At 40.1% G+C, this 27,939-nt stretch overlaps 1 protein-coding gene across 14 annotated transcripts in view; it reads left to right on the plus strand.

Annotated features, from left to right (window-relative positions):
- Positions 1-27,939, plus strand: part of DLG2 (discs large MAGUK scaffold protein 2) — a 1,912,587-nt gene that overhangs the window by 1,635,951 nt on the left and 248,697 nt on the right. The window contains exon 1 of one of the 14 annotated variants that reach the window (XM_060176804.1): positions 23,037-23,057. The exons of 12 other annotated variants lie outside the window; for them this stretch is intronic. Coding sequence is in view for 1 of the 2 variants with exons in the window: in XM_060176802.1 (XP_060032785.1) it covers positions 23,338-23,374 (37 nt within the window). In the remaining variant the exon portion in view is untranslated. Of the gene's footprint in view, positions 1-23,036; positions 23,058-23,277; positions 23,375-27,939 lie in introns of those variants that run through there. One more of the 14 variants, XM_060176802.1, reaches the window with a different exon arrangement.

Here is a 27,939-nt window from a genome sequence, read left to right on the forward strand (position 1 = left end):
GCTTCCCAAAGAATTACTACAAATCCATCTTTGTTGAGTAATTCTAACATCAACTCAAAGCACCAGAAACCCCTAAGTTATTTAGTTATTTAAGGCCCCTCCACCATTGTTCCTAGTCTCTGAAAAGCCCCACCAACCCATCTCAGCATCTGCTTAAAGGCACATTGCTTTCAGGTACAGTGGGTGGTCTCTAGTTGTATTCTGGTCACGTCTATCTTGGATCAGACTCTCAGTTCATGACTTGCCTGTAAGAGTTTAAGGTCGCTTTGGGCTATGAAGTAGTCATCTGCTAAATAATGACTTCCAGCTTTGAAAACTTTCAAAATATGGTTAATGAAAACCTTACTAAATGCAGGTTGTTTGAAATATGAAAAGTCATAGGAATTCAGTCAGGAAGAAACAAAGACAATATGATGCTGACAGTTCCAGTCCTGCAATTAGATTACGTCTGAATTCCTGTTCTGTCACCTTAGGAATAATTGCCTAACCTTTCTGAGTCTCTGGATGATCTCTGGATCTTTCCTTTGGATGAAAATGAGGTTCATACAGTTTCTCAAAAATAAAAGATGTAGGTAAGATAATGGAAATAGTCCCTTCTAGGAGATAAGCAAGCACAGAATAGGCCTTCAGTGGATAAGTGAGATAATTACAGTTATCACCATCATAGTTGATCTGTTGAATACTGAACATAAGGCATATTTATATATCAGTACTTTCTATTTCTGTAGGAGATACAAGTAAGTTAAGTATCTCCTGAGCAAAGCAAAATGTAATGGTCATTTTGTTGTACAAATGTTATAGTTTAGGTTTAAATGAACTCTAATTCCCTAAGAATGCTAATTCCATATAAGGGTCCTCAGTACTAGATTATAAAGGTAGAAACATTTCCTATTTATTTATACATTTCATCAAAAGTCTTTGGAATTACATTTGTTGACTATTTTCTGTGGCTGACACACTGCTAGTTTGTGTGTGTGCGCGTGCGTGTGCGTGTGTGTGCACGCGCTAGCATTTTGTGTGTATTATTAGCTCATTTAATCCCCACAAGAAACCTACAAGGTTATATATATATATATTTTTTTACAAATGAGGGGACTAAGACAGAAAAATGTAAAACAACTGGGTCAAACCCACAGCTTGTAAAACGAAGAATCAGAACTCAAACCAGGATGTCTAACTTGAGAAGCTAGATTTAAATTTCTCTGATGTGTCCCCTATTGTGTCTTTCTTTAACATAGGAAGCATAATATGGCAATATTAGCACTTAGCAGCCTTCAAATGGTGCTGTGAATGTAGCTCTTTGCCTGCTTCAGCATGAGAAACCTTGTATGTTTACACTTTGAGAGTGAAAGTGACCCACATAGGTAGTGAATGGTCCCCAGTAAAATTTGGCTTTGTGAGTCATGGAATTTGGATTTCACTAGAGTCACTCAAATGGTGGGTTATTTCTGATGACTCTAAATGGAGTTTACTTCTCACAGTGGTGCCTGCAAACCTGCCTTTTGCTCCAGAGACTATAAACCTTACCAAAGGTTTCATTGAGAATGTCTTCACACTGTTAGGTCCTTTTTACTAAAGGAAAATATATACAGTAGAACTCTGATGTTTTCACATTTAATTTTCAGAGACCAGGGGATGCCTCCCCATGTGTGAAGTCACAGGTTCAAACCCTGGAATTACAGGGAACCTCGTGGACAGCACCATGAGTAGTGAAGCAGTGCTGTATTCATTCTCATTCTCTCTCTCTCTCTCTCTCGTTCTCTCTCTCTCTCTCTTTCTCTCTCTCTCTCTCTCCACCCCCAAGGAGGCCACTCAGTTGTGATTTTGTGCATGAGCCTCCTCTCAGTTCAACATACTAAAATAATAATAATAACTTAGTCTAGAGAGGTAGCATAATGATTATGCAAAGGATTTCCATGCTTGAGGCTCTGAGGTTTCAGGTTCAATCCCCAGAACCACCATAAGCCAGAGCTGACACGTGCTCTGGTCAGAGTCTCAGTCTCTGTCTCTCTCACGCGCATATACAGGTACACCCCGTCTTACTGTATCTCTCTCATTACTTCCTCTCTGTATCTCTCTCACTAAATAAATAAGAAATAAAAAGAGATTTACATTAAAATATTGAATTTACAGTTTTTGAGTGTGATTTGGAAAGTTCATGACTGGTAGTAATTTGTTAAGATGGGTGTGTGAACGAATAACCTTTTACCTAGTTGGAGAGTCTGCTGACCACCAGTTCCACATTCTGGGGTATCTTTGTTCTCTGCTCACCCTGAAATACATCTCATTCCCATACTTTTCTGTGAGGAAAAAATAATATACATTTTATATTATGCTATTATAAATATATGTTATAATTACATAGACATAATGATTTTGAAAATCATTATGAGAGATTGGGAAAATAATTGTGTTGACCAAAAAGCAGAAGACTAGAAAGGGTAGGCAAGACAGAAATTGTAGGTTAAAGTATTATTTGCTAGTTCGGGGAATCTTGGATGAAGAAGGGCTGGGTGGAGAAGGAATACTAAGGACTCAAGATAGAGAAAAACACACAGTTCGGTGCCCCTGGAACTGCCGAAACATTGTCCACCTTCCTCCTGACTGTGAGCACCTCAAGGAGACTGTCCACTCCTTTCCTCTCTGTTCTGGTTCTGGTCCAGCATTGCTTCTCCATTATGTTCCTGTTTCTCTTCTGCCCTTAGTGCTAGTCTGTTTCCCCAGACAAAGGTGCAGCAGAAGCATATAGAAGCCAGCTTTCTCTTCACTGTCATGGCCACACAGCGCTGGCTATAGGGGCTTCTGCTTGTGGTCCAACAGGAAATGGGGGGCGGCATTGATCTCTTCCTGTTATAGAAGTCCACAGTAAAACACTTACTTTTTCTCTGCTGGCCAAGAGAAATTGAGAGGGGAAGGAGAGAAAAAGATTGAGAGAGAAAGAGAGAAACTGTCAACACTGCTTTGCCACTCTCAAAGCTTTCCCCTGCAGGTGGGGGTGGGGTAGGAACCCTGATCCGTGCGTTTAACCAGGAGTGTGGCACCACCGGGCCCCAGATACCTTCATTTAATCATAATTTTTTTTTCATAAAAGAATATCTATAAACTCCTATCACCTTACCTGCCCACCTTCCTGTATGTGAGACTTCTTTGCTGGAACTCTGGATGAACTTGTTATGTTTCTCACCAAGAACTTCTTTTTCTTATTCAAGAAGACATTGATTCGGTTACTCTCTTTCACTTCAGTTTCATCAGCATTTCCCTCTACTGGATCAATCTTTAAAAGAAAAATCCTACTGCTGTTTTTTACCTCATCAGCCAATCAAGCTTTTGTTATAAACAAAATGTAGTGAAGGAATTCTTCAATCCAATTTTGATCTGTTAATCCTTTTTTGAACTTACTCTGCCAGGTTTTCATACCCACCTCACACATTCTCAAACTGCTTGTTATTCTCATTGTGACAAATGACTTCTGTTGTCCCTTCTCTGCTAGCTATCTAAGTTTCTTTCTCAGCAGTATTTGTTTTGTTTTGAAGATTTATTTTTTTAGATTCATATTTTTTATCAGTGACTTAATGGTGATTGAAAAACTTATAAAATCATAAGGGTATAGTTGCACACCACTTTCAACATCAGTTTATCAGCAGCATCTGACTGGTCATTCACTCATTTCTGCAAAAAAATACAAACAAAAAGCCCAACAAAACCTTGCTTGGTATATATGCCCCCCCACTTGTATGAATTTATATTTTCTTGTTCTAGATCTGTCTAGATCTAGACAGATGGGTTTGCCCTCATTTCCAAGCCTACTAATTTGCAGTGCCCATAGGCTTAGTTCTTTTTTCATGTCGCTATATGCTCCCTGGTTGGTCTCACTCAGTCTCATTATTTTAGACTCTACATCTGTGAAAATGACTGCTATCTGAAGTCTAGAGAGTTGAGGCTTCCAGATCCTTGCTCCAAGTTCCACTTAATTGATTTCTCTACTTAAATGTCTAATAGAGTCTCAAACACAACATACCTAAATGTTAACTCATGATTTTCTACTCCCTGCTACTAGCAACTCCTTCAGTCTTCCTTCTTTTTCCCCGCACATTGCACACCAAAGGTACGTGCCATCAGTCACAACTTAAATCTACATCAAGACTTCAACCCCCGCTTCTAGTCCAACCCATGACTAGCATTGCTTGAATTATTGAAAGTGACACATACTGATCTACTTAATTATACCCTTCTCTTTCCCATGATCTATTTTTACCCCAAAAGTAACTTAGGTCAGCTCATTCTTCCTTTATTTTTTTTTCTTTTAATTTTATTTTATCAGTGACTTAATAATGATCAACAAGATTGTGGGATAAGAGGAGTACAATTCTGTACAATTCCCACCACCAGAGTTCCATATCCTATCCCCTCCACTCCTTATTCTTTATCCCTCTGGGAGTATGGACCAAAGATCTCTATGGGGTGCAAAAGGTGGGAGGTCTGGCTTCTATAATTGCTTCTCTACTGGACACGGGCGTTGAAAAGTCGATCCATACTCCCAGCCTGTTTCTCTCTTTCCTTAGTGTGGTAGGGCTCTGGGGAGGTGGGGTTCCAGGACACATTGGTGAGGTCGTCTTCCCAGGGAAGTCAGAATTAGCATCATGGCAGCATCTGCAACTTAGTGGCTGAAAAGCATTAAGATATAAAGCAGAACAACTTGTTTAATAATCATGAATCTAAAGGTAGGAATATAGCCGATGAGATTTGGGTTCTTTATGTTGGAAGAAGCTAGGAAGTCTATTATAGCTATATTCCAACTGGCCCATGACTTCATTAATTTTTACCTGGGTCCGACAGCTAACTTGCAGGTGGGCTAAAAGTATTGTCTGAGAAGGTTGTGTGAGAGTTGGAAATAGGAACCTACTCAGTGCAAAATACAACCCATGACACATGTTTTCTGGTGATCCTTTTTGGCTTTAGTCCTTGCTTTTACCTTGACACAAATCACACCTCTTCCTTATTGAGAGTTAAGGAAACATTGATCTAATTAGTTTATGACAACCCAGTCCCAGAGACTGGTGTTTATTCAATAGTACAAATGGATACATTGAATAAGTAGGGCAGTCTGTGATTAATGACAGCATAATTTTTATCAGGAAACAAAGAAATGCTTCAGTTATGCCATCTCAGGAGGTAAGACTTTGGAGCCATTCTCTCTTCAGAACAAAGTCTTGGTATTAAAAAGTTTTACTAGTAATGTTGAGGATATCATCTAGTGTCTAACAATACACTAACATGAAATGACCATACTGCCTCTCTGTACACAGCTAGGCATGGTCCTAGCATTCATAACTGAGTCTTAGAGAGTTTCATCTCTTTGTGTTTGTGCTTAAACTCAGTATAATATAACGAGGGACTACTGGAGCTAAAACTTCTGTGAAAGGGCCTGAGTGTGGAGAAAGCAGATCTACAGAGGGAGAGGAGAATACAGATGCCACAGGGGGGAAGACAAAGGGAGACTAAGGCAAGGGATGGGGAGATATAGTGGAGACAATAACTGAAAATGCACTGCCTTGAAAAACTTTCCAAATCAGACTCTATATATTTACTGGAGTTGTGAGAGATAACCCCTGCTTCCTGACAATAAAGTTCTCATTTGAAGTTATGTATTTTGAACTAATATCTGTTTATGCAGTATAATCATTCTTTCTTAGTTTTATTTTTTATTAGTGATTTAATATTGATTTGCAAGATTGTAAGATAAATGGAAGAGAATTGCATATGGGTCCCACCACCAGAGTTCTGTGCCCTATCCTCTCCACTGGAAACTTCCCTATTGTTTATCCCTGTGGGAGTATGAACCAAAATTCTTTTTTTAAAAGATTTTATTTATTTATGAGAAATATAGGAAAAGAGAGAAAGAACCAGATATCACTCTGGCACATGTGCTGCCAGGGATCGAACTTGGGACCTCAAGTTCGATCAAATGCTTGAGAGTCCAAAGCTTTACCACTGCACCACCACCCAGACCACAAACCAAAATTCTTTTTGGGGTGCAGAAGGTAGAAGGTCTGACTTCTATAATTGCTTCTCTGCTGGACATGGGCTGTGAAACATCCTTTCGCTATTCTTTGTGCCTCATGCCTTGTGCGCTTAACCCGCTGTACTACCTAGCCTGACCCCCGAATACAACAAAATTATTCTTTTTTTTTTTTTTTTGCTTCCAGGGTTATTACGGGGGCTTGGTGCCTGCACTGCAAGTCCACTGCTCCTGGAGGCTATCCTTTCCGATTCTGTTGCTCTTGTTGTTGTCATTATTATTGTTGCCATTGATGTTGTTGCCACTGGATAGGACAGAGAGAAGTGGAGAAAGGAGGGGAAGACAGAGAGGGGGAGAGAAAGACAGACACCTGCAGACCTGTTCACTGCTTGTGAAGCAACCCACTGCAGGTGGGGAGCCAGGGGCTCAAACCAGGATCCTTTCGCTGTTCTTTGTGCCTCATGCCTTGTGCGCTTAACCCGCTGTACTACCTAGCCTGACCCCCGAATACAACAAAATTATTCTTGAAGGAGATGCTATCATGAGAGCACCTTCCAGAAGTATACCCAAAAAGGTGCCTCCCTGACAACACTGGCTTGATTCTGTTTCCTTTCATGCTAATCATCACTGCTCCATCCCAATAGTGCTATGCTGGGATGTAAGGCTATGTGTGGTAGGTATGTAAAGATAATAAGATTCGATCTCCTGAAATGGTCACCTCCCCCCCCCCCCACTAAAGAGCCCTATGATTAGAGCCATGGCCAGTAATGCACTTCATATTGCAGATTTCAGAGTCAGACAAAGCTCATATTATTGCCTTAAGTCTATGTAGTATAGTCCCCCACACACAAAAAATTAGAATGGTGGCCTCGGAGGTGGCACAAAACAGAGCACAAAACTTGCAGGCAAGAAGTCTTAAGTCCTATCTCTTAACACTGCACATACCAGAGTGGTGGTGCTCTGGTTCTCTTGCTCTTTCATTACTAATCTTGTATAAAAGGGGAAGGATAGTAGAAAATGTTCTAAAAATGGGTATTAAAACTGACAGACATATATGATCACCTCAAAGGCTGCAAAACGTTTTCCTTCATCCACCCCATTTCAAATGAAGAAAAAAAAAACCTGCATAATTGCTCTTTCTTCTCAGTGTTTGGGGGAGAGATAGAGAACATTGCAGAAATTACCCTTTGGAGCTAATATGAAAAATATATATATCATGGTCCGGGAGGTGGCGCAATGGATAAAGAATTGGATTCTCAAGCATGAGGTCCTGAGTTCAATCCCTGGCAGCACATGTACCACAGTGATTCTGGTTCTTTCTCTCTCCTCCTATCTTTCTCATTAATAAATAAATAAATTCTTTAAAACATCATATATATATATATATATATATATATATATATATATTACATAATGTTAATAGTGTACCTAAAAGATACCCTTCAACTAAATTAAAAAGACAAGCAGGGAGTTGGGCGGTAGCGCAACAGGTTAAGTGCAGGTGGTGCAAAGTGCAAAGACGGGTATAAGGATCCCGGTTTGAGCCCCCAGCTCCCCATCTTCAGGTGAGTTGATTCACAGGCAGTGAAGTAGGTCTGCAGGTGTCTATCTTTCTCTCCCCCCTCTCTCTCTTCCCCTCCTCTCTCCATTTCTCTCTCCTAACAACTACATCAACAACAACAACAACAATAATAACTACTACAACAATGAAAAACAAGGGCAACAAAAGGGAAAATAAATAAATAAGTACAAAAAAAGTTTAAAAAAAAGCAGAAAGATGAGAGGTCTCTTTGCATTGCAAATAGTCATGATGTTGAGATATTTTGAACAATGCTTCTTAGTTTCACTGCAACTGATTCTCCCACCTCAGCAGAGTCATATTTCCTGGGCTCACTGACTTTTGGTAATTTCCCTGTAAAGGCCTTGTGTCCATTATAATCATAGATTTGCTTATCTCTTTTTTTAGAAAAATTATCTTTATTTATTTATTGGATAGGGACAGCCAGAAGTCAAGAGGGAAGGGGGTGATAGAGAGGAGAGACAGAGAGACACCTACAACACTGCTTCACCACTTGCAAAGATTTCCCCCTGCAGGTGGGGACTGAAGGCTCGAACCCAGGTCCTTTCACATTGTAACATGTGTGCTCAACCAGGTGCACCACCACCTGGCCCTCTTATCTCTTTACTAAATAATTATCATTTGAATAGGAAGTAGGGTCACTAAATAAAAAGATTATAGAGAAGAAAAGGTAGATTTACTGAAGTAGGATGGGGGGGGCACTAACAAGAAAAAAAGAAAAATGAAAAAAAGCTCAACTTAGGTTGAGCCTGTGATATTTTAGGACAGAAAGTTGACATTTTTTGGTTGATTATGCATATCCAGAGACAGAGTTTGAAATAATCAGGGTGAGGTTGAGCATTAAAACTAGAGTGATCAAGAAAGAAAGAAGAAAGAGGAAGGAAGGAAGGAAGGAAGGAAGGAAAGAAGGAAGGAAGGAAGGAAGGAAGGAAGGGAGGGAGGGAGGGAGGAAGGAAGTAGAGTAATCAATAATATGGCCCTGTGAGAACATGTCAAGGGAGAAGAGAAGTAGGTCAAGGGCAGAAACCTGGAAAATACATATGATGGACCGACCATAAACACTCTGGTGAAAATGCTCAAGTCTTAACAGAGTTAAGTATAGACCGCATCCAAAGATGAGTTTATAGGTGAGTACTGTGGAGTCAGCTTGTCGTGATGAAATCCCAACTGCACCTCTAATTAGCTGTATGACCTCAAGAGAGCTATTCCTCTCTCTGAGACTCAGAGTCTGGGAAAATGAAACCAATCGTAACAGCTGCTTTATAAGTTTATAAAAATTAAAGAGTTTGGTTTGAGCCCCTGGCTCCCCGTCTGCAGGAAGGGTCACTTCATAGACAGTAAAGTCTTCCCCTCCTCTCTCCATTTCTCTCTGCCCTATCCAACAACAACAGCAACGGCAACAATAACAACAAGGGCAATAAAGAAACGGTGGAAACAGCCTCCAGGAGCAGTGGATTTGTGGTGCAGGTACCGAGCCCCAGCGATAACCCTGGAGGCAAAAAAAAAAAAAGAAAGAAAGGAATTAAATGAGTTAATACATATAGCAATGGCTGGCATACAGTGAGTCCTTTTTTAAATTTTATTATTTATTTATTTATTTATTGGATAGAGACAGACAGAAATTGAGAGGGAAGGGGGAGATAGAGAGGAAGAGAGACACCTGCAGCCCTGCTTTACCACTCATGAAGCTTTCCCCCTGCAGGTGGGGACCAGGAGCTTGAACCCTGGTCCTTGCGCACTGTAACATGTGTGCTTAACCACATGCACCACCTTCTGGTACTGTGAGTGCTCTTTAGGTGTTTATAAAGTAGATTTTTCAATAAGAAATAGGACAAGTTCCCAGGTAATCCCAAATTAGCTTAATTTTTTTGTTTAAATTGCTTGGATATATCTGAACACAAATTTGATATAAATTACATTTACAATACTAACACAACTGAGATTGAAATACACTAAGAAATTAAGTGTAAATCAAACTAATGCTATTTAATGCTATAACACGTTATTTCATCAAGCTGAATAACCATTCTCAACATGAATTATGGTACTGGCTATAAGTTATTTTGAATTTGTTATACTTCTATTCCATGTGCTATGAAAATACTCAGACTACTCTTCTATTTTTGTTGAATAACTCCCCCAAGACACCATTTAACCCTAAAATCCTTTTGCTTTTTTTTTTTTTTTTGCCTCCAGGGTTATTGCTGGGGTTGGGTGCCTGCACAGCAAATCCACTGATCTTGGAGGCCATTGTTTTGTCCATTTTGTTGCCCTTGTTGTGGCCTTTGTTGTTGTTGTTATTATTATTATTGTTGCCACTGATGTTATTGTTGTTGGATATGACAGAGAGAAATGGAGAGAGGAGGGGAAGACAGAGAGGGGGACAGAAAGACACCTGCACACCTGCTTCACTGCCTGTGAAGCGACCCTCCCTAACGAAAGACAATTAAAGCAGTACCATTTGGTGTCAAGGTACAAGGGATCAACATTCTGTGGTGTCACTTGATTATAGGGTAGTCATCCAAGTAATTGAAAATGTATCCATTGCTCTTCAAGGCAATCATGAAAATGAAAGTGTAGGATTAATGTTCTAATGAATAGTAATTTATTACTAAGGTTATATATCACCTTAGTGGTACCTTGCCTGACTACAGTCTATAAAGTAAGGCTCTAAAGAGTTCCTTTGAAAGGTATAAGTAATAAAAGTGGGTGCTGTGACTTAAAAGTTTAAGAAAGAAAAAGTCTAAGCATATTTAATGTTTTCTAGAAGGATCTAGAAAAAAGAGATTAAAGACACAGTAATACTGAATATAGGAAGTTGCACAGTGGTAGAGTGCAGGAGTCGCAGAAGTGAAGTCCTGAGTTTGAGCCTCAACACCACACATATGCCAGAGTGATGCTCTGGTTATCCTTCATAAATAAATAACTTTTGTTTTGTTTTGTTTTGTTTTGTTTCGTTTTTGGCCTCCAGGGTTATTGCTGGGGCTCGGTGCCTGCACTACGAATCCACTGCTCCTGGAGGCTATTTTGTCCCTTTTGTTGCCCTTGTTGTTGTGATTATTATTATTGTGGTTGTTATTGATGTTGTTGTTGGATAGGACAGAGAGAAATGGAGAGAGGAGGGAAGGCAGAGAGGGTGAGAGAAAGACAGACACCTGCAGACCTGCTTCACCGTCTGTGAAGCGACTCCCCTGCAGGTGGGGAGCTGGGGGCTCGAACCAGGATCCTTGCGCCAGTCTTTGCACATCGCACCCACTGTGCTACTGCCCGACCCTCATAAATAACTATTTTTAAAATATGAACTGATGGAATATATAGAGAGTAAGCTCTGAGAGGAATCCAGAGGTATGGAGATCAAAAGCAGAAATAGCAGGATTAAGATAGATGAATAGAAAATGGAATACAAAGCAAGACTATAAATTTGGTTCAGAGTGTTGTCCATCTTTTTCCCACACTCCTCCCCCTAAAATCTGACCCCTTTTGCCATGAATAGAACACATCCAATAAAATTTTGTTTGATAGTACCTCTCTAGTGTTTTATACTATAGGATCCCTCACAAGCATTAAGAATATGTGTGTGGGTTAAGGCCTGTAAAAAAAAAAAAAAACAACAACCTCAAGATTAGTAGACGAATTGGTCAAGATGCATGGGAAACCAGTTTGAATGCTGAGATGCAGAGAGGGCAGGAACTGACATTAGAATTTGCAATTGCTTTAGCTAATTGCTAATGGCATATATGTGTATACTGTTGCATCTTGAGAAGACAGCTGTCATCAAGCCAGCCTGGATTAAAATTCTAAGCAACAGAACTATTTTTCCCTCAGTATAAATGGTTCTGGAAATTAATCGTTGTACTTCAGAATGAAATCTGATGGCTGCATGGCATGTCTGGGCAGCTAACTAACATTAGTTTTCACTGTTATGTAGGTAAAGTAAAGAAAAAAAAAAAAACTTGTTGAAACCCTTGTTTATACCAAAACCTGTTGCCAAACAGGTGTCCCAGAAGTGATGAATCATAAACATTTGTGAGGCACTGTGTGTGTCAGTGTTTTCAATTTAAAGTGGCAGTGGATCCAGAGACCAAAAGGTTGCTTATGATTTCTAAATGCAGATAATCTCAGGATTGGGATCAAACTCTTTGGACCCAATACAGACTGTAAATTTATTCTGATATCGTGACAATGACTAGGGAAACTATTTACATCAATGTCATTTCTGGCCAGCAGAGAGTGGGGATGTAGATGTCTATACACATCATAGAAAGCCAGTTCATGGGGAGTTGGGCGGTAGCACAGCGGGTAAAGCGCAGGTGGTGCAATGCGTAAGGACCGGCATAAGGATCCCGGTTCAAGCCCCTGGCTCCCCACCTGCAGGGGAGTCGCTTCACAGGTGGTGAAGCAGGTCTGCAGGTGTCTGTCTTTCTCTTCCTCTCTCTGTCTTTCCCTGCTCTCTCCACCTCTCTCTGTCCTATCCAACAACGACAACATCAATAACAACAACTACAACAATAAAACAACAAGGGCAACAAAAAGGAATAAATAAATAAATATTAAAAAAAGAAAGCCAATTCATATCTTAATAACAAAAGTGCTGCCTACACAGTACTTGGTTTGAATCTTCACCATGTTCTTTGTGTGGGACCATAGTTCAGAATAGATTCAGCCACAGTTTGTATAGGAAATAGAAACTTTCCTGTGTGTTTTAAGAAGAAAAATACTTAAATCAGATGATAATTTGTAAACATCTTTTTAAAAGTTTTTAAGGATATTTTTATTTATTAGATGGAGGCAGACAGAAATCAAGAAGCTAGGAGGAGGTAGAGCTAGGAGGAGGTAGACACCTGCATCCCTGCTTCACCACTCACAAAGCTTTCCCTCCTGTGGGTAGGGATTGGGGGCTTGAACCTGGGTCCTTGCACATTGTAACATGTTCTCTCAACCAGGTACACCACCACCAGCCCCTGTAAACTTCTTCTCACTGAAAAAGTGGAAAAGTAGAATCTTACTGTATTCCAGCCACCGAGTCCCAGATACTACTATTATTCTATCCTGACTTCCTGGGCAGACAACCCACCAATTCTTCCTGGGAACCTCACCTCTCCAAAACTCTATCCCTCTAGGGAAAGATAGAAACAAGCAGGGGCTATATAGATCAACCTGCCAATGCCCATGTCCATTGAAAAGGCAATTACAGAAGTCAGAACTCCCACTTTCTACACCCTAAAAAGAATTTTGGTCCATACTTCCAGAAGGTTAAGCAACAGGGACGTTTCTAATGGGGTTGGGGGGAGATAGGGCACAGGACACAGAACTCTGGTGGTGGGAACTGTATGGAATTATACCCCTATTACAATTATACACCCTACAGTCTTGTAAATAAATATTAAATCACTAATAAAAAAAAACTTTAAGGGGCCAGGTGGTGGCTCACCTGGTTAAGTGTACACATTACAGTGCACAAGGACCCAGGCCTTTGGTTTCCACCTACAGGGGAGAAGCTTCATGAATAGTGAGGCAGGTTGGCAGATGTCTCTCTGTCTCTCTCCCTTTCTATCTCCCCCTCCCTTCTCAATTTCTCCCTGTCTCTATCCAAAATAAATTAATTAATTAAAAAAAATGAAAAGTAGAAATGATAATCTGACCTTGATTAAAAGAATTCATATCTTTTCAGTCACTATTAATGCAGTGGAGATAGAATTATTGACTTGCATTAAGTACATGGTCACATAAACTTATAAAATTACATTTTTTATTCTTTTTCTAATTTTCTTTTTAATTATCTGTATTTATTGTATAGACACAACCAGAAATTGAGAGGGAGTGGGGTAATAGGAAGAGAGACAGAGAGACACCTGCAGCACTGCTTCACCACTTGTAAAACTTTCACCTCTGCAGGTGGGGCCTGGGGGCTCGAACTTGGGCCCTTGTGCACTGTAACATGTGCGCTCAACCAGGTGCGCCACCACTCAGCCCATAAAATTACATTTTATTTGTGTTGATATCCACTCTTTTTTTATAGGCTTACATGGTACTTTAAGGTAGAGTGTAGATGTTTTCATTAATCTTGTTTGGGGTATCCAGTGACACATACAGATTTAACTTAATGGAATTTTACAGTACAGTGGTACACTAGGGCCAGGATATGAAGTGATTTTCATGTCTATAACAGAAGAATTTTGGTCCATACTCCCAGAGGGGAAAATATTAGAGACGATAACCAGAGGGCTCTGAACTCCAGTTACATTGGAACCTGGAATTTTTATGACCTGGAGTCTTTGTTTTTGCCTAGTCACTGAGCAGCAAAAGAATTTGGAGAACACCCGAGGAAGTCAGATCCTGTTTCCCTTATCTGAAATGGAAAAGGAAAAAGGAAGTACACCTGGAAGTTTTAATATGTGTAGGTGTGGCTTAGAAAGGAAGTGAAAGCAAGGCCTTAGAAGTAAATAAAAGGGGAGTAGGGCCGTAGTGCAGTAGGGCGGGAGCGCAGTGGGTTAAGTGCATGTGGCGCAAAGCGCAAGCACTGGCGTAGGGATCCCTGTTCGAGCCCCGGGCTCCCCACCTACAGGGGAATCGCTTCACAGGCGGTGAAACAGGTCTGCAGGTGTCTGTCTTTCTCTCCCCCCTCTGTCTTCCCCTCCTCTCTCCATTTCTCTCTGTCCTATTCAATTACAACAATAAAACGAAAAAGGAATAAATAAATATTTTTGAAAATTAAAAAAATAAGTAAATAAATATGTGCATAAGCTTCCACATAGGATCAACCATCTTTGTCCAAATGGCCCAAGTGCTTCTCTGATGCATATCTTTTCATTATTCTAACTTAAAGTTTAAAATGTCTGGGAGAGAAAAAAAAAACTATGAGGGACACTTCAATAAAGTAAGAGAAAAGAGGGATACAGTTCAGTTCTTGGCATAACCCAATAATGCTATTATAAAGATTACATACTTTAATCTTCTTAAAGTACTTTAAACAGTGCCTAACACTTGTGAGTTCTCAACAAATGATTGCTGTTTGCTATCTTTAACTGAAAATGGGATAGTAGTTGGAGATGAAGTCTTCAGGAAATAATTAGGTTTGACGAGGTCAGAAAGATGGGGCCCTCATCTTTATAGGGATTAATGCCCTTGTAAAAAGAGACACTAGAGAGTGCTCTCTTTCCACAGATGCATGCCAAGACAGACGCCATGAATGAAGACATTGAAAAGGCAGCTCTCTGTAAGCTAGGAAGAGAGCTCTCACCAGAACCCTCCTTTGATGGGCATCAGAATAGCAAAATTCAAGCTTCTTTTTTGAGAAAAGAAATTTCTTTGAAGTTCCTGATGTTGCAGCCTGTGCTGAGTAGTATCGGTTACTGCCACTATCTGTTGGTGTGAGTAAACTGAGAGAATTCTGAGGTTAAGTATCTTGTCCAAGATGGCTTACTGGTGCTTAGAAGGAGTGGGGCTCCTCCTCAGAGCCCCACCCTACTAGGGAAAGAGAGAGGCAGACTGGGAGTATGGATCGACCAGTCAACGCCCATGTTCAGCGGGGAAGCAATTACAGAAGCCAGACCTTCCACCCTCTGCAACCCACAATGACCCTGGATCCATACTCCCAGAGAGATAGAGAATGGGAAGGCTATCAGGGGAGGGGGTGGGATGTGGAGATCGGGTTATGGGAATTGTGCGGAATTGTACCCCTCTTATTCTATGGTTTTGTTAATGTCTCCTTTCTTAAATAAATAAAAAAGAAGAAGAAGAAGAAGAAGTGGGGCTCACTCAAAAAGATAACTTCCAGTGCTTTCTCTCTTTCAGGCAGTGCTCTGCTGCCAACTTAAGAGACATGTACACTTACTATGTTTCTCAGGTGACCTCTTTGTTTTTCACAACATTGTGTTATAGACAGAGCAGATGTTATAGCTATAAATGAGAAAACTGAGAAAAGGTTAAGATTAGATGAAATGGTCAAGGGAAAAAAAAAGTCCAGGGACAACAAACATGGAATAGGTTAAGGATTGTATGGAGGAGAAAAAATAATGCCATTAATCAAAGCATGGTTTGAAAAAAATGACTCAATCAATGTGAAAGTTCTTTTTCTAACAAACCCTCTTGGCATGTTTTATCTGGTTAATTGATTTTCTTCCACTTCATTTTTGCTAGGAAATTGTAGGAATGTAGTGAAAGTAATTCCATAAATATCTAACAAGGTAGCCTTTTGTTGACTTTATTCCAGCCTCACATCCAAAATATGGAAAATAAACCTTCTTGTTCTAAACCCCGTTCTGAATGGCACGGTTTCTATGTTTATTTAATCCAAGCAGATAAGTTATTTGGAGTCCACCCTTTAATTGCAAAATGAGACTTCACATTTACATTTTATTTCACCTAGTAAAATGATGCTTATAGATGAACTATTTACTTTTTCTTTCTTTCTTTTTTTTTTTTTTTTTTTTTTTTACCAGAGCACTGCTTAGCTCTTGTTTATAGTGGTGTGGGAGATTGAACCTGGGGCTTTGAAGCCTCAGGCGTAAGAGTCTCTTTGCATAACCATTATGCTGTGTACCCTCTGCCCTGAACTATTTACTTTTCCAGTTTGGAATTAGGCCACCCTAAGTGCCCCAAATTCTGTCATGCACAGATACTAAATAAGTTGAAAGTCACTATTTATAAAACAGCAATTAGCCGGCATCAGGTAGCATTGGAATCGCTCTGATTTACCTGTAATTTGCTTCCTGGACATCATGTGGCAAGCACAAGTTTTATTTATGTTTTGATGTTGTTTGTTTTTTAACCAGAGCACTGTTTAGCTCTGTTTCATGGTGGTGTGGAGCCTAGACTTTGGGGCCTCAGGCATCAGTCTTTTTGCATAATCATTATGCTATCTACCCCACCCCTAGGGCAATTCTTCTTCTGGTGTTTGCCCTTCTTCCTTAGCCAGTCAACAGCATCAGGTTGAGCCTGATGTAAAGTTTCGAGACCTCCTTTGAATCTGGAGGGGTGGCAGTCGTTGACTATGTGGGTCATAGTCTGTCTGTGGCCGCAGGGGCAGTTCGGGTCGTCTCTGGCTCCCCAGCGATGGAACATAGCGGCGCACGGGCCATGGCCTGTTCGATAGCGCAATGTTTTAGTTTAACTGCCTGGAGAAGAAACAAACCTTGAGAAAGCAACCATATTTTCAAAGACAGATGTAATAAAAACAGAACTACAAATATACACTACAGTTGATTTTTGTTGCTTGGATATCAACTCATGCTGTATGAAGAGAAAAAAAGGACCTTTAAGAGAACCACTGGAATGTATAAAGCCAAATGCCAGTCAAGCAAATAAATAGGCATTTTTGTCAAGGAAAGAAGCTGAAAAAGTGTTGTCTCTTCTAAACACTTCCATGACTTTCAGAATAGGTACACGAAGTTCTAACTTGGCTGAAGTATGACTATGCTGAATTTTAGGGATAATGGTGATAATAATGATAATATAATAATAATTGGTTCTGTAGTATCCTTTTCCCCTTTGAAGACACAGAGACTATAAATCTTAAGTATTCTAACTAGGGTTATATGCTCAGGCATTGTGTGTTCAAGTCTGGTTTTTTGTTTGTTTGTTGATTTTGCCGCCAGGGTTATTGCTGGGTCTCAGTGGTCATTTTTAAAATAGAGAGTGAAAACTGGAGAGAGGGAAAGAGATAGAGGAAGAGAGAAATAGAAAAAAGGAGAGACATCTGCAGTGTTGCTCCACTGCTCATATAACTTCTCCCTTACAGATGGGAGCCTGAGACTTAAACCCAGGCTCTTGCATATTGTCTTTATTCTTGACAAATACACTACATTACCTCTGGTGTGAAAATTGAGATTTCACAGAGGCATAGATGGAGGTTATAAAAATAACTGCTACTCTGCTCTTTTTGTACCTCTCTCATTAAGATAAAATAAAATTATTTTTTAATAAAAATAAAACTGCTTAGTTGAGTGCCAGTGTGTTAACGTTTTTGACTTAGCAAGCCTATATTTTTGTTTTGTTAACCAAATAGCAAGTAAAACAAGAGTCTGGGCACATTCATGAAGTCCCTACACTGGACTAGGTTCTGTTTTCTGAGTTGGGGAGAGGGTGAGGCATAAGTCGAGTCTGTGTGTGGTTTGATGGCTAAAAGAGAGAATCTGGAGACCTGAGTTACTGTTCAAATGCCTTTGCTAATATTGATCAGTCAATGCATCTCCCAGAACCTCATGTCTTTTCATCTATAAAATGGATGGGTCTCAAATGTTACTTGGACTTCAATTCTATGGTGATCATTTTCTTATTTCAGTGAGTTAGTAACTAACTCACTGGCAATTAATCTGACTTCAAAAAAAAAAATCACAGTTGTAAAGAGAATTATGTTTTTACATTCTTATTTTTTAAATGTATTTGATAGATATAAGAGATCTTCACATGAGGCAGAGAGAAAGAGGGAGGAGTAAACCAGAGCACCACTGTTCCAGCATATGACAACACTGGGAATTAAACTGGGAAGCTCATACATGGAAGATTGATGGTCTTCCAGCTGGGCTATTTCCCCAACTGTTTTCCTGTTTGTTAGTACTGGCCAGATGGCTGGCCTGGTAAAATGCCGGGCTAGTGTGGGGGTACCTCCTCCTGGGTGCGTACTCTCTGGGTTGGAGAGAACTCTACTGGAGTCAGCCTGGCCTGCTACTCACTTAGTGATGCGAGGGAGATGACTCAGGAACAGACATATGGTGGTGAGACAATGCAATGTATGTATTGACCAGAGAGCCCAGGCTTTTTAAACGGCAGACCCGGAATTGGTATGTTGGAAATGGAAATCACTAGGAAAGGGGCAGAGAAAGGCAAAATGGGCTGGGAAGGTAGAAACTTCCTTAGCAACTGTTGTGAGGGTTTTAACTGGTAGGATTAATATTACCCTGTAGGCAGGGAGGGTCTCGAGGGTAGAAAGAAGATAGATCAAAGGAATGGAATGGGCAGGGATCTTTCAGGCAAAACAGTGATTATGTAGATAGGCCATAGTATCAGGAATGCAGGGTGCGCTTTGTGAGGCTCCTCTCAATTTTCTGACATCTCCCCCTTTCATTTTATCTAATGGTCATAATATCAGGAATGCAGGGTACTTTGTGAGGCAGGGAGTTTGATAAGACAAGGCATACCTTTGGGGTTACTCCTGTCCCTCCTTGCTCAACCTCTCAGTAGAGAGAGAGACTGACAGGATAGATGCACTCCTCAGGCCAACCCCTGCCAAGCTCAACCACATCGTCACAATTTCCTGTAGAAGGAATAAACAGAAGGCAGGTGGTGGTCATTCAGTTGAATGTACTCATTATTATACACAAAAACCTGGGTTCGCATTCTTCTCCACACCTGCAGGGGGCACGCTTCATGACTGTCCCCCTCTCTGTCTCTCCCTTTCTTTTCAATTTCTCTCTGTCCTATCAAATAAAATGGAAAGGAAAAAAAATTTTTTTAAAGGAAAAATAGCCACCAGGAATAATGGATTTGTAGTGCTGGCACCATGCCTCAGCAATAATCCTGGTGGCAGTAAAAATAATCAATTAAGTAGAAGAAGGGAAGAACAAAAAACAGACAAACAACTTTATTCTATTCATAGTCAACTATGTAGGACTTTGTCATTAGTGGTTTACATGCTTTGTGTCTTCTTCTTGTTTGATCTCACTCAATATCGTTATACAGATGAGAAAATAAATTTAAGAGTTCTGACTAAAATCCAGGTGGATTGGCCAACGCAAGAGCTAGAACTAATATTCACTCTGTCTAGTCTTAACTTTTAAATTCAGTTACAGTTTTTATCATCTTGTATCTCATGTCCCTCTTTCTATTTTACCTGGAAAATACTAGAATTTCAAAGACTTTTGAATAGACTAGTAGCTCTGGAAAAGCTACAAAGAAACCTGGGAAATTCTGCAGAGCATGAGACAGCTGGCAGAAGCAGAAAGCAATGTCACTCCCAGATAACAATATGTGTGTCACTCATGGATCAAATGTATCTTGTTCTATCAAGGGAAATCTAACAGATTTCCCTCTATAAGTCTCATCTCAAGGGCTTCTGCAATAACTGCACTGCCTTGCCATAGTGGTTGATGTTCTTCAATACTGGAACTGGTTATCTGACAACTGAGCTTAGCATGGCATATGATTATATTGTCCCCGTCACTGTGTGTGTGTGTGTTTGGTGGGGGCTGGTTATTGATTATATCTCTGTCTCCCTGGATTTTTAAGCTTCTGCCTCTAGAATTTCAGTAGGTTCTCTTGCCATCTGGAAACATGCTCGGCAGGTTCAGTAAAGTAACTGTTCAATGAGTGAGCAAATTTTGCTTTTAAAGAAAATTTCTTGGGCCAGGTGGTGGCATACGTAGTTGAACACACATATCACAGTGCATAAGGGGAAAAGCTTTGTGAGTGGTGAAGCAGTGTTGCAGCCATCTGTCTCTCTCTCTTCTTCTCTACTTCCCCTTCCCTCTCCATTTTTCTCTGTTTATATCCAAAATAAATAAATCAAATTATAAAACAAAATTCCTCTTAGGAAGGTTCTAAATAATATTTTTGTGTGGGTAAAGGAGAGGAAGCCATATAGAAAAATGTATGCCCACACCTGCAGGTTTTAAAAAGATCTTGTTTGGTTGGTTTGTTTGTTTAACCTGTTTATTTATCAGAGAGAGAGAGAGCCAGAAATCGAGAGGGAAATGGGGTGATAAGAGAGGAAGAGAGACAAAGAGACACCTGCAGCACTGCTTCACCACTCACAGAGCTTTCCCCCTGCAGGTGGGGACCTGGGGCTCAAACCCAGATCCTAGCACATTGTAACATGTGTGCTCATCCAGGTGTGCCATCACTGGGCCCCAACAGACCTTGTTTATCTAATTGTATGATCCACCTAAATCCTCTGAGACCCCCATAGCTTTCAAACCCATCAAGGCAATCATTTTGTTAATATCAGTGATGGTCCTATGTTATCCCTAAAAACCACTTTGATTTTTTTTTTTTTTTCAAAAAAATGGGAATGGTGTGAATATACACTTCAATTAACTTATAGTCTCACACATAAAAAAACAAAAATAGAAAAAAAAAGAAAATATTTTTAATTTGCTTTTTTCCCCCTTTTGTTGCCTTTGTTGTTTTATTGTTGTTGTTATTGATATCGTCATTGTTGGATAGGACAGAGAGAAATAGACAGAGGAGAAGAAGACAGAGAGGGGGAGAAACGACTGGACTGTGAATCTACTGCCCTGCAAGTGGGGAGCAGGGGTCTCAAACTGGGATCCTTAGTCCGTCCTTGCACTTGGCGCCATGTGCACTTAACCTGCTGGGCTACAGCCTGAACCCCCCAAAAATGTTTTTATAGCTCCAAATGACTGAGCAGATTTAAGTCCTTGAAACTAGACCATCATTTTATAACATACACCATGGATTAAAAACCTAGCTATTAGACCTGAACCTATAAAATACAAAAAAAAAAAAAAAAAAATAGATGAAACATCTCAGGACTTTAGCATCAAAGATATATTCTGAGACTCAGCCCCATGGAAAAGAGAGATTAAACAAATATGCATGAAACTAAAAAGCTTCTACACATTGAAAGAAATTTCCACAAGATTAATTAAGAGAAGAAATTTGCACACCGTAAATCTAACAAAGGATTGGCGATAGCAAATTTATGAGAGGTCAGACAACATAGTAAGCAAGCCAGTTTAAAAAAAAAAAGTGAGCCAAACATCAGAAAATGTCTCAAAAAAAATCCATATCACTTATCATTAAAGAAATGCAATACCACTCTCACACTTGTGAGACTGGCCTACATCAACAAACCAGGAAGAGGCAAATGTTGGGGAGGATGGGGGGTGGGGACATTTGGAACTCAGGCACACTGTTGCTGGAAAGGCAGACTGGTTCAGCCCTGTGGGAAACAGTATGGAGAGTACTTAAACAAAATAGAAAGATTTTAGGATCCATGAATACTATCCCTAAACATATATCCAAATGACACTGGTTTGAAAGATTACATATACCCCTATATTCATAGCTGTACTAGTTGGAGTAGAATAGCTTTGCTATTCAGGAAGAAGTTATGGGATATGCATTCAATAGACTATCATTGGACAAAATGGGTGGAACTGGAGGTGATTATGCCAAGTGAAGTAGAGGTAAACAAAAACTACTGGATGGAATGTAGACAACTAAAACAAATGATAGATACACTCCCCACCCCCCAGAAAAGTAATCAAACTATGGGGATGGGGTCAGCACAGGACTTTGGTGGAGGGTGTGGTAACATATATACACTATGAATGCCTATGAAACTATAACCCTGAAATCTTTTCATTTTGCAAACCCCTGTTAAATATCGCTAATAATAAAAAATTCAAAATAAACATATATCTGTGTTCCATTGATTAGCTGATTGATCAGTCTATGAATAGGAGTACTTTCAAATGCATCTATTGTACAGATCAAATTTAAAGCAAGTTGCAGCATAAAGGAAAAGTAAGAGTTCTGGGAGTGGGGCACGAAGCACAAGGACCTGAGTAAGGATCCCAGTTCCAGCCCCCAGCTCCCCATATGCAGGGGAGTTGCTTCACAAGTGGTGAAGCAGGTCTGCAGGTGTCTATTTTTTCTCTCTCCCTCTCTCTATCTTCCCCTGCTCTCTCCATTTCTCTGTCATATCCAACAACGATGACATCAGTAACAACAATAATAATAACTACAACCACAATAAAAAAACAGCAAGGGCAACAAAAGGGAAAATAAATAAATTAAAAAAAAAACCCTAAGAGTTCTTTTTACTCTTTTCTATTCTTTTATTATTATTATTTTTTAATCAGAGCTCCTTTAGCTTCAGTTTATGAATGTGCCTAGGATTTTACTTAGACTTTGGAGCCTCAGGCATGGAACTGTTTGCATACCCATTATGCTATCTCCCTGCCCCAAAGCAAAGTATTCTCATGCATGTTTGCTAAGTAATTTTAGAGAACAATAAAGACATCCAACTTCTAGATTTTAACTTTTCCCCTTGAAATATCAAGAAAAACTTAAAACACGGTCCTGAAACATAAAAAAAAAAAAAAAATTAAAAAAAAAAAAAAGAAAAAGGGAGGGGGTGACACAGAAATCTGAAGGTCTGCCTTCCAGAACCATCCCTTCCTCTCTGATAACTCTTCTTGCATATAGGCCAATTTAAGTAGGCATTTCCTGGCTCAAGGAAGTCAGCAAATCCCATCCAGCCATATGAAGAATTAACACTGTGCATGACTGTGTTTTCTCTTTTCTGCATTTTAAAAGATACCAGGCACCAGAGTGCAGGAATCTCAATACCCGGAGGCTAGCTGGGGGTGGGGCTGGGTGGAGGCTGGTGGACTTGCAGGCTCCCTTCAGCAGACTCCTAGACAGACCTCCACCTCCTTCACCCTCCCAGTGGGAAGGAGGTCTTTTTTAGCTGAGAAGAGAAAAAGAAAAGAGGTGAGTAAAACATTTGGAAAGTGACTTGGCATTGTCTTTAAAAGGGTGGAATGGAAAAAGTAATCCTGCCACTTAAAGTGTGTCCTTGTGTGTTGCAAAGCGCCTCAAACTAGCTCTGCCACTAGCTTGGGAAGGTGACTTCACCTGCTCACACCTAAGAGGCTTGGCTACCACTCAAGAGTGTCAGGAGTTTGTAGTGTAGTAGAGGGCGGTGTCGGTATCGGGCCGCTCTGCCAGGAGCTGGGGAGTGGAGCAGGATTGGGGGAAGCAACAGTCTGCTATGAGGAAAACTTTCGGAAATCCACTGAGGAGCTGTGGTGAGAATCCTGCCACTTTTCTGAGCCCCATTTTTCTGGACATACTGGAGAGGGTGGGGGTGGGGGCTGGTGAACTGTAAGAAGAGCAGGAATTCCCCTACCCATCGCTTCCCAGCACAGCAGTGTCTGCCTTTCCTCAGTGCTCTGTTTGTGTGTCTGTTGCTATATTTGGAGATGGGGGTTGTGGTGGTGGTGGTACAGAAGATGTCTCAGAGCAGCCAGCCCCCAAACAGTAGGTCAAGAGCTTCCTTAACCCCTCTCTGCTTCTGATATCTATATACTGCTGGTCTTTATCTTTATACTGTATGTCAGAGAGTGGGAGACTCAGTGAAAGTCTCCCTGCTGACTTAGTTGGGTTTCTAGAACATCAAAAGTTCAGATCAGATAATTGATGTATTCAAGTGCTGTGCGAATACCTAGAGCTGTGGACTGAGTGAGAATAGCTCTAATTCTGGGAGATTGGCATCTATGGCTGCAAGAACCAGGATTTATATAAACACTGAATTTTGCTGTTACCTCTTATAAGCAGTTCAACCTTGGGAAACCATTGAACCTTGTGCCGTCATCTGTAAAATGGGAATTATAGTAACTCAGTAACATTGCTAGAAATAAGTAGTTGTGAATGCCAGTAAATAGTTCTGTACATTTACTAAATGTAAAGTGTTACATGTTTATATATTCACATAGAAGATAAATATGCTAGTAAAATACATTTTAAAAAGTAAAGCTGAACTCTGAGGCCCTGTAGGTGGTAGTAAGTAGCTGTTAAATATCCAGAAAAGTCAGTTTATTGACCATCTTTGTAATTAAGAATGTGAGCTAGATCATTTTGCCTGATGTCAAATTCCATCCTCACAATGAGCTGTGTTTAGTCAAATGGGGAAGTCTGTTTCCACATATGGAAAACAGTATTGGTAGTAGATATTTCATGGATCTGCTGGGATTGAAAGAGGTAATGGCTCACAGGTCAACACATCATTAATGTTGTGCTAGCATATAGTAAATCCTTAAGGCTGGCTGCTGTTATGAAGCAAGAAGTTGACTGTGGAGCTAGATAGCTAGATTCTCTAGACTAAGTACTATTTTTTTTTTTTTTCTGTGCAAAAGTTGAGCTAGATGAATCCTAAGGAGCTTCTAACAGCTGTTTTTGTAGTTTATGCATATGCATCTCACACAATCCCCATCTTCCTTGTGGCAGGGACCATAAATAAAGCATGTTTTGGGTGGGGAAACCACTGAATGTATATTTTGGGTTTGAAAGTCATAGGAAGCTCAGAAATCCAGATGTACCATTTCATAGATGTCATCGCACTTGATTTCTTTGAGAACATACAGTTTTCAACAGCTTCAGACACTTCTCTGTATGCCTAAGATTTGGGGGACACAGAAATTTGCATCTAAACACTTTGTGCTGATATTTTAAAATTTATTTATTGGGGAATTAATGTTTTACATTCAACAGTAAATACAATAGTATAATAGTTTATACATGCATAACATTTCTCAGTTTTCCATAACAATACAACCCCTACTAGGTCCTCTGTCATCCTTCTTGGACCTGTATTCTCTCTCCCCCCCCCCCCCCCAAGAGTCTTTTACTTTGGTGCAATTTTGTGCTGATTTTAAGAACCTTTAGTGTCAGGGAAATTCAGAAATAGAGAACCTATCTTGCATGCATGACGCACTGAATTCTATTCCTTGCACCACACCAGAGCAACAAAGATAAATGGAGTAGAGACCCATAGATGGTAGTGTTCTGCTTTAAACACACTCTCTATTTCACAATAAAATAAATAAATAAATAAATAAATCAGAGAATGAAACTTTATTCATGCAAGTTGCCCAAGAATGGCACTTGCTATTAACATTTCTAGCTTCTCTGTTATTTTTGAAAAGGAACATTAGATACCAGGTGGTGGTACATCTGATAGAGTGCACATCCTATAATGCACAGGGGTCCTGGTTCAAGCCCTTAGTCCCCATTTGCAGGAGGGAAGCTTCATAAGCAGTGGAGCAGAGCTAAAAGTGTCTCCCTATTTCTCTCTGTAACCCCTTCTCAATTTCTCTCTGTTTCTACCCAAAATAAATAAAAAATGGAATAAAATAAAATATTAAAAACAGAGAGAGAGAAACTTAATCTGTGCACTTTGGTGGCTGTTAATATACATCTGGCTTTATCTCTGAACTGCCGGTAGCCAATTTAAAACCCAGGGCACAGCTACTCCACTCCCTGCCCATTGGGGGAGGAAGTAGACTGACTGAGCCAGAGGAAGTTGCATTCTCCTTAAACTTGCAGCTCCACTCTGCTAGCACATTCCTAGCTATTCTATTCTCTCTCAACATCCTTTCCCCACACTGACTTCTCGCACTTCCTCTAAATCCATTAGGCTTGGTATGAACCAGGGTCCAAGCAGTGGCACACTCAGTAGATTACATGTGTCACTATTACATGTGTCACTATTCAAGCTGAGGTTTTGGCTCCCAACTGCAAGGGGAAAGCTTCATGAGTGGTGAAGCAGGTCTACACAACTCTTCTCTCTCTCTCTCTCTCTCTCTTTTTTTTCTCTCTCTCTCTGTGTATGTCTGTCTCTCTCCCTCTCTCCCTCTCCCTCTCTCTCCTCTCCCCCTTCACTCTATCTCTATCCAAAAACCAAAAACTGGTACAATGAAAATATTAAAAATAAAACAGAACAGTTATTTAAACACATTTACAATGAAGTTGTTTGCTATGAGAATACCAAATGTCTAGGACTTTTTGTTTGTTTGTTTTTACGCTAGTATATCAGAACAAAGACATCTTACTGATCAGTGGGAAAAATTACCATTCCATGAGCTTTCAATTACTTTGTCAGAACAATATTTGCTTAATACACTGATTTTATTTATGAGGGAGATTAGAACATAACACAGGATCTCGTTTCAAGTCCTGTGCTCCATTGCTTTGCAGACTCCCATTCCACTAATATACTGCTAAGTAAAATGTTAGAAACACTAATAATTATTGTTTTCTGGAGTGATTTGAACAGTGTTTTGATATTTCCCCAACAGTTTTATATTTTCCTAGCAGTTATACACCATGACCCAGAGCCAGCACCTTTTCTCTGTATTGGTTATAGTTATTCCTAAGTTTGAATCAGCAGCTTTTAGTCCTCTATCTTTAAAAAAAATTTTTTTTTAAATTTATTTATTGGATAGAGACAGCCAGAAATCAAAAGGGAAGGGGGAGATACCGAGGGAGAGAGGCCTGCACCACTGCTTCACAACTTGAAAAGCTTTCCACCTGCATTGTAACAAGTGCTCTCAACCAGTGCACCACTGCCCAGCCCCTTAATTCATTTATTTTTCAAGAGAGAGATCAGAGCACTGCTCAGTTCTGTGATACAGTAGTATGGGGATTGAACCTGGGGCCTCAGGTGTGCAAGCCTTGTGCTATGACAAACTAAAGTATCATTCTAGTACCTTCTGAGACATCCCTACTCTTTTCATACCATTCATATTTCTGTCTTATATGTACATACAGTTCCCTTTACTTAGGCCTGTGACTGTGTTGCCTGACATTTCTCCAAAGAAGGTAGAGTGAACATTTCTGTAGTTGTCCACATCTTGGGATTCAGCTTTCTAGCCCCCAGAGTTCAGAGTTACTCTGGAACTTTAGAATAACTTTTTTTTTCCCTAGGACATAAACTTTTAATTTTAATTCTTTCCCCCCCTCCTTTTAGAATAACTCTTGAGAAAAGCACTCAAGGACAGACCACACATGTAGACATGCACAGCATACCACTTCCCCTGTTGTTTAACTGTTACATATAAAACTAATGAGGACAGCATAGGCCTCACCAAGTCCTTTTCCTTATTTAAAAGTGCCAAAAAGTAGTATACAAAGTATTGAAATGAATCTCTGGAGGGAATAGAAACTGGCAATCCTTGTTTAAAGTGTAAAAGACTGCCGGGCTGGGCTAGTTTCACGGGTGATAGAGAGAGTGACCAGGGACTCATGGCTGAGCTAGGAATGCAGTTCAATCTTTATTGACGAGCAGGGATGCAGTTCAACAATTGAATCTCTTCACCGGAAGTGGTAAGGGAAAGGAAATGACTAGGAGAGGGGGCGGAGCAAAAAAAAGAACATAGAAAACTTCCATCTAACCAGTGGGGATTAAACCAATACCCTGCAGGCAGGGCGGGACCCAGGTAAAACAGTGATTATGTAAGTAGACTACAACTTGTCAAGCAATGCAACAGAAGGGGTCTTAGAAGCAGAATTTAGAAGCATATGAACAAAAGACCAACCCAATCATGCCACAACACTTCCAAACCTGCCCCACCTATGGGCATAAGGGGGATGGTATCTGTGTTCTTAGAAAACACTCACCTCTTCTCCAAAGAAGTTATTATAGAATTAGTAGACTTTTGTTGTTATTGTTCTTTCATTTCACTGAGAAAGATACCTCCCTCCCTAGCATAAGTTCCCCTTCTCCTTTGGTCAAAGAGCACATTTTTCTTAATACCTTTGTTTTTATGCATTTGCTTATCACGTTCAGGTATGACTTAACTGTTGGTAAATTGTC

The sequence above is a fragment of the Erinaceus europaeus genome, chromosome 17 (genome assembly GCF_950295315.1).
Source record: "Erinaceus europaeus chromosome 17, mEriEur2.1, whole genome shotgun sequence".
Classification (NCBI taxonomy): Eukaryota; Metazoa; Chordata; class Mammalia; order Eulipotyphla; family Erinaceidae; genus Erinaceus; species Erinaceus europaeus.